The sequence below is a fragment of the Pseudophryne corroboree genome, chromosome 6 (assembly GCF_028390025.1).
Source record: "Pseudophryne corroboree isolate aPseCor3 chromosome 6, aPseCor3.hap2, whole genome shotgun sequence".
NCBI lineage: Eukaryota > Metazoa > Chordata > Amphibia > Anura > Myobatrachidae > Pseudophryne > Pseudophryne corroboree.
In genome coordinates, this window is record NC_086449.1 from 65,316,889 (window position 1) to 65,324,721 (window position 7,833).

The window sequence follows — 7,833 nt, forward strand, 5'->3', positions numbered from 1 at the left end:
TTAAAATTAGATATAAAGTGGGTGAAAAAATATACATGGATAAATAACACACATAGGAGGTAGTGAAAAAATACTAACTATAAGTGTTAGGGTGTGATGCCCCGGAGTTGCCCAGACAGAACAGTTCAGGGGACCCCACGTCCCAATGCTTACCCCCAAATAGACTGACACTATATGAAAATAGTAGGACTTACTTTGTATTATGTCTGAATCATTGATGTGCAGTCAGATGTATGTCCCTGCTTAAAACCAGGAATGATAGACTATCATTTGTCTGTGCTAACTTTAACTGTTCTTAGCAAATTGTGGACTTCTACATAAAGTAAGATGTTACACCAATACGTACCCACTGTACTCTTTCATAACACAACTGATTGGCATTGAGCAATAGCTAGCAAATATTAATACATCATTTAAAAAATAAGTACAGAAAAGAAGCTTAAAAAGCAATAATTATGAATAACTTATTGTGGTTCAACATTTCGCACCTCTGACTTTTACTCATGTGCTAAATAAAACTAATTGTTGGGGGGTTCATTTAAAAAAGAAACTTTTTTTTTTCATTAAACTTTTCCTTATAAAATTATACATAGGAATCAACTTCATTATTTATTTATGTAAAAAAAACTAATTTCAAGTCTTTTTTCACAATGTATTAAAGATCATGATAAACGTAATTTCATTTTTTGTCTAAACTTCTTACTGATATCTTATATATGTCTATTTATGTTATAATTCACCAGTGAATCATTGTGAAGTTTTTGCTGATATGTAGAACAGCTCTTTCTGCTGAATCTCTGCCTAGAGCTGACTTGTAAACAAAAGATCCCTTTGATGACATAACAGGAGGCCAGAGGCTGTTGTGATCTAATTAGAATGCAAGGTGTTTCCCCTTCCATGGTGTAATTAGCATTTCCCATTGTAGTAAGTGACTTTGGGAATATTTACACCTCATTTACAAGACAAGGAGCTGGGCACGAGAAGCTGATGTGCTGAATGACTATATGCTAATGAGACCCTAATTTACATGTCACCTCTTCTGGTCATCCTGGTAACTACTTGGGAGATATGGGGAGGAGGGAATATAAATAGGCTGTATCAGGCCACTGATAGCTGATGGAGGAGCTGCTGGATGAGTTACTGGTTGGAGAGCTGGACGGATGGAGGAGTATGAAAGAGACAGAGAGAATAATCTGTAGAGTAAGTTAATTATATTTTACATAAGAGTCTACCTACTGATACCTACACAGAACATTTGTTGATGTTGTTTTGTAGATATTGTCTTGTTATCAATACAAAAAATTTGTACTTTACCAATGGTTATATAGTTATTACAATAGTATTATGTTTTAAAATGTACATTACTATAAAATGTATATTCTATACCTTGCATTATCTATTATATATCATTTACATGGCAAAACCGGGTTGATCTCTCACATCCTGATTCCCACCACCTATTACATTCCCCTATATTTTGTCAGTACTGTGGGGAGTGGTGCATCTATAATGGATGCACAAGAGTCCCTGGGGTCGAGCGCTCAGAACACGCATCCTGCACCCTTTTCTTGAACCCCTCGAGAGTCCCATATTGGAGGCAGCCATTTTCCTGGAGTCCTGCACATGTGCACTAGTTTATGGCACAGTACAGCATTTGTGATTTTTTTTAAATTAAATGTTATTGATATTAAATAATTTTAAATGTACATATATGTATAAGAATATTTTGGGTGAACTTAAAAACAGGTTATAAGGAATGAGCAGCACATCCACATCATACATAAAGGTGTTACCTTGGGTTTAAAACAACTGATGAAATCTTAGCATCACAAGGTAGTAATAGAGCGCTCCCCGGAGATAACTGTTCCAATACTATATATGTATTGTTATCTGCTGCAGGATGATAGAGGCTTCTGTGCTGCACATCTGACTGGAAATGGGGATATAGCAATTTGACAACATACACAAATATAAAAATAATGGTAATGACTGGGTCATATGTATTAGTGTATATAAATATCTGTAACGTTCTGTAATTTAAAATAACTTAAATTAATTTAAATATGATTTACTTTCTAATAGGACTTATAAGGAGCAGAATTCCAGAAAAGAAGACAGTGTGGAAATTGAGATTGTTCTCTGATCAAGCCAACTACAGACGTCATTTCTTCTTATAACTCTGAAAGATATTAAAACATTTTTCATTTTCTGGAGAGAAGAAATATTCAGCAACTCATTTATTTCTCATCTAATTAACATTATGAGTCTCACAGGAGAGAAGCCACATCTGTGCTCTGAGTGTGACAAACGCTTTACATATAAATCAGAGCTTCTCACACATCAGAGGAGTCACACAGGAGACAAACCATATCTGCTCTGAGTGTGACAAAAGCTTTACATGGAAATCACATCTTCTCGCACATCAGAGGATTCATACAGGAGAGAAACCATATAGCTGCTCTGAATGCAGCAAATGTTTTTTCACAGAAGGTAACTCTTGTCGTACATCAGAGAAGTCACACAGGAGAGAAACTATTTAAATGCTCTGAATGCAGACAATGTTTTACTAAGAAGCAACATCTTGAAAGACACCTGAGGATTCATACAGGAGAGAAACCATTTACATGTTCTGAATGTAGAAAATGTTTTTCACAGGAGTCATCTCTGGTTGTACATCAGAGGAGTCACACAGGAGAAAAACCATTTAAATGCTCTGAATGCAGCAACAGTTTTAAAGAGAAGCAACATCTTGTAAGACACCTGAGGATTCACACAGGAGAGAAACCATTTACATGTTCTGAATGTAGCAAATGTTTTTCCCGTAAGTCAAATTTAGTTACACATCTGATGACTCACAAAGGGGAGAAACCATTTACATGCTCTGAGTGCTATACGTGTTTTACTGAGAATCAAGATCTTGTTAAACATCAGAGAATTCACACAGGAGAGAAACCATTTAAATGCTTTGAATGCAGCAAATCTTTTTCCCATGAGTCATCTCTTTTTATACATCAGAGGAATCACACAGGAGAGAAACTATTTACATGCTCTTAATACATCAAATGTTTTTACTGTAAGTTGCATCTTGTTAGACATCACACAAATCATATATAAATGCTCTGAAATCAGCAGTGTTTCTCCCCAAAAAACCCAATATATTTAGTCACCTTAGTCATCAGAGGATTCATACAGGAGAGAACCAGTTATCCGGGTCTCATTGTGATGGAAAGTTGTTACACAGATGTTGAGGTGGGTCATTATGACCTGGTTATATTTTATTTCTGAGTTTGAAATTTTAAGGATGATTTTGGAAGATTATTAGTAAATTTGGAATGGCGCACTATTGAATGAGGTATTTTGACAAAATAAACATCTTTTTATTTCTATATAGTGGTCAAAATAAAATAAACAAAATTGATAACTGCGTTTTAGCTGATATCATTACAAAATATAAACATTTCACTTAAAATCAAACTTTTTAATTGACTTAAGTATGAGATATCTGGAAATTAAAACAATACAAAAACAAAATCAGTCTTACAACTAATCAGTTTCACCCAGCTTGTCTCTACAATAGCTGCAATATGAGACCTGGCATATAAATGTATAACACGCTTGGCATGTATGAGTGGTCTTACAATATTTGTGTAGTAGGATACACACAACATATCATAATAATGAATTAGACATCACATACTAAAGTGTCATGAAATTGTTACACCAACATTGACGTTGGGTCATAACAACCTTTTAGGTATTTGCACCCATCTAGTTCTCTGCGCTGATGCCAGCTGACTGAGTGGTAGTGGGAAATGAGTATGGATGGGCCTAAACTGAAGCTGTTGAGAAATTTGTCATATAACTAAGTAAAAAGATACACATACTTTAAAACACCCTGTGTGATTGTGACCCAAAATCAATGATGCCGGATTATATACTGTGCATGCAGCAAGTGTTTTACTACAAAGATAACTCTTATTAATCACAGGAGGAGTCACTCTAAGAGCCTGAATGAAGCCTGTGTTTCTTAAGTAACATAGATTATATCACTTTAATATGGTTAAAAGTTGATGAAATTTATATTCTGTGATTGTAATTTGTATTTTATATAAACAATCTTGATAAATACCAGAGAGAAGAAACATCTGTAGTTGATCTTTGCACCAAAGAAATTTAATAAACAATGTGTATGGTGCCCCCCCCCCCAAAACTACCTGATATTGTTATTTATTTATAAATCTAATATGTCACTCTATTGACATAAGGGACATTACTACTGACACCTAATACACTTATATACACCAAACCTGGGTACAGGGAACTGGTTTAAAACATTTGTTTTCTCATTTTATAAAAGGAAGGTTATCATTATAATAAAAAATGTAGGTGAAATATAACATATAATATAGTCAAGAAAATAAAAAAATAGGTATGAAAAAATTACAAAATGGGGCTGGAGCTAGTGTTGATGGTGGCACTGATCTCTGTAATACACAGCTGCTCTGCTCATGCAGGTTCAGGGACTAGTAGAGGAAAGAGATGGTTATCCAGTAGAGAGTTCCAGCAGCTCCTCTCACTACTGGGTTTCCTTTTACAGGGTTGATTCAATTACATGTGACTTTCTCATGCCTTCCAGTAATTGAATCTACATGCCACACTTGCTGTATCATCTGACCTTGCTATTCACATTAATTCATGAGAAAATCTATGAGACTGGGGTGATATCAGGCCACAGGGCCATAATTAGGTGTGTGCCAGAGTTGCCTTGCCCACAGCGCATATGTACTGTGGGCGCACCTTCTGGCAGCACACCCACACTGCCGCTCTCTAGACACTCAGAATGTTTTAAAAGTAATAAAGCCTCCTGATGTGTGCGCAATTTAAACCCCTCCCCTGGCATTTGGCCCCACCCCCTTCCAAGACCCATAAATTGCAGGTTGGGCAGTAAATCCATACAGCAGCAGCTCTTATTTCCACCTCTCTGTCTGTCCCTCCACTCCTGCTGCAGCAGTACTTAATGCAGAGAGGAATCTTCCTAATGGCTGTAGTTCAGCTATGCAGCCTCAATACAGCCAACTGTCTGTCCTGTCTGATACTCTTCTTTTGTAAGTACTTAATAAAGAAAATTAGCTGCCCCCGGGATAATTTCAGTGTTAAATATACTGTACATTTTATATATATATATATATATATATATATATATTTGCACAGATGGAGTCACTCTCATCAAGGGTTATCTGTTCCTATTGTGACCTCCAATCTACACGAATAGAAGGAGGAGAGAAAAAGAGATTTCTATACAACAATGGTCATCTTAAATATGGGAAATGAGTGGAACTTTAGCGGTTTTTAGATTTCAAGGTGATATATCTCACCAGATTAACAATTCTTGCTGATGGTGTAACAATTTCATGTTATAATTACATAAAAGGGGCCTGTTCACTACTGCTACATTTATTGTTCTTTCAGATCTTGCTACCAGGGAACCATAAGAAGTATTGTTTATATATATATATATATATATGTGTGTTTATAAAGAGTCACGCATTGAGCGTGGCTACATAGCAGGTGGGTGCAAGTGGCATGTCCAAGCGTTCCTGCACCTTGGCCCTTCGCCAAGCATACACAATCCTATTAGTTTCTGGCTGTCATGAACCTGACTGTATTTTTCATATTTGGTAACTTACATCTGCCATCTGTCCTGGATCCTGCTCACTGGGATAAACAGCTTGCCAGTACCATGAGTTTCCTGAGTGCTGAGCGTTAATGAGCTCCCCCTGTGTTGATTAACATTATGTGTGAATATTGAATTCAGCAAGTCTTTCTATGCTGTGCTTACACAGCAATAATTGTTGTCATTATACTATATGCCTCTCTGACTCCAGTGGCCACCAGATACATTCTCCACTGTGCTCAGCTCTCAGGTGTTTGGGCCTAAAAGCCAGCATCCTCTGTTTTTTTAGGAGTTTAGGCTTCAGTGTTTTCCCGGACTGCTAGACCTCACTCCACATTAGAGCCTATCCTGGAATATAGACATTATTATTTATTTATTTATTTATTATTATTTATTACCAGTTATTTATATAGCACACACATATTCCGCAGTGCTTTTACAGAAAATACTTGGCCATTCACATCAGTCCCTGACCAAGTGAAGCTTACAATTTATACTCCCTACCACATGTACACACACATTCACGCTAGGGTTAATTTTGTAGGAAGCCAATAAACCTACCAGTATATTTTTGGATTGTATGAGGAAACCGGAGTACCTGGAGGAAACCCATGCAAGTATGGGGAGAATATACAAACTCCACACAGTTAGAGCAATGGTGGGAATCCAACCCATGACCTAAGTGCTGTGAGGAAGTAATGCTATACATTACACCGTCTGTACTGTCCCAACAAGGTCTGATCACCTGACCTGGAGCTATCCAATCCTGTGCCAGCTTGAGACTCTCTGAATAACCTGACTCTGTTCACCAATAACCAAGGACCAAGAAGTATAAGTAAAAAGATTTGTGTTACAGAAGCTGCCTGTTCCTTGTGTCACACAGCTCAGTGTGAGCTTAGTAGCTGAGCTCCCTATGAGGTAACACTGTTGCCTTAGTTCCTGTAAAATGCTGCTCTTTTGCTACCCAGTCTGGATTACGGTTGTGTTATCAGTTGTATACAGTATTCTTCAGTCTCGTCAAAAAGACACAGCAGCAGTATTATTCAGTCTAATCTTAATGACAAAGCTGCAGTATTCTTCAGACTCATTTTAAAGTCACAGCTACAGTCTTCAGCCTTGTCTTGAAGTCATCACAGCCACAGTCATTGTCCTACATACAGTTGCGTTTCCAGTTATATCCAGTACCAGCCCAGATTACAGTTGCGTTCCAGTTATACCGTGCTCAGGCTGGGTCACAGTGCGGTTCTCAGTCTCACTGGCAACCAGCCCGGTTCTCAGTCTCGCCAGTAACCAGCCCAGTTCCAGTCTCACCGGTAACCAGTTTGGTACTTCAGCTCTTCCCCAGATCTGCATAACTCCAGATAACCTGTTTCATAGTGACCTTGGGTACACAAACACTTCTGTGACAGTATATTAAGATCATTCTCACCAATACATTCACCATCCTGCTATCAACACTAAGTCCCCGGTGATTCAGTTGTCAGGATACGGCTCCCTCTGCTGTGGCCTGGGTTCGATCTCCAGTCAGGGATTGCTCCTTACTACTTTATCTCACTGATTCTCACAGACCAGCCAAATATACACATAGTCCTCCAGTTACCCACATGGACTTCACATATACACCAGGTTCACAAAAACCACAGTCATAACACCAGGCAGTGCGCTTGGCGGGGCGCACCTAGTCGCAGACAGGGCCCCGATTAGCATGGTTCCATCTTTATAGGTGTATATCTTGTTTGTGCTGCCTGAAGATATTGCGATAATGGCTTCTTGTTGAGTGATAATTGAGTCAGCATAGTGCCACATACAGTGTAATTTTATATATATATATATATATATATATATATACACAACAGATGGTCTGGCTCTCCCATGAATGCAACTTGCTGCACTGGGTGCCTCCACAGTGAGATGAACATAGGCAACAGGAGGTGCGGCACTATGAGCAGTGGAAAAACAGTCAATCAGTCAGGTTGTGAGTACAACATTTCAATGCTGTTTACTAAAGCATTTTCATTAGGTCAATATATATATATATATATATATATATATATATAAAACTAAAAAGACAAAAACTCTCTTGCTGCGCTATTAAAAGAATTAAGAATTTTAAATTTGAAGAAGAATTTGTCAGGCTGCCTTGTCACACTAAGTACTCT

The 7,833-nt window shown here is 37.7% G+C and overlaps 1 protein-coding gene across 1 annotated transcript; it reads left to right on the forward strand.

Annotated features, from left to right (window-relative positions):
* Window positions 1–1,116: 1,116 nt before the first annotated feature.
* Window positions 1,117–3,054, forward strand: LOC134934274 (gastrula zinc finger protein XlCGF71.1-like). Its single transcript, XM_063929743.1, has 2 exons — window positions 1,117–1,200; window positions 2,488–3,054. Exons 1-2 carry the CDS (start codon window positions 1,117–1,119, stop codon window positions 3,052–3,054), a joined length of 651 nt encoding a protein of 216 aa, XP_063785813.1.
* Window positions 3,055–7,833: the final 4,779 nt, after the last annotated feature.

Excerpts from the sequence above, each read along its gene's own strand:
- LOC134934274 (XM_063929743.1), top strand. The coding sequence starts at position 1,117 with ATGGAGGAGCTGCTGGATGAGTTACTGGTTGGAGAGCTGGACGGATGG. Across the intron at positions 1,201-2,487 it reads CAGAGAGAATAATCTGTAGA|AAGGTAACTCTTGTCGTACA; the intron begins GTAAGTTAATTA and ends GTTTTTTCACAG.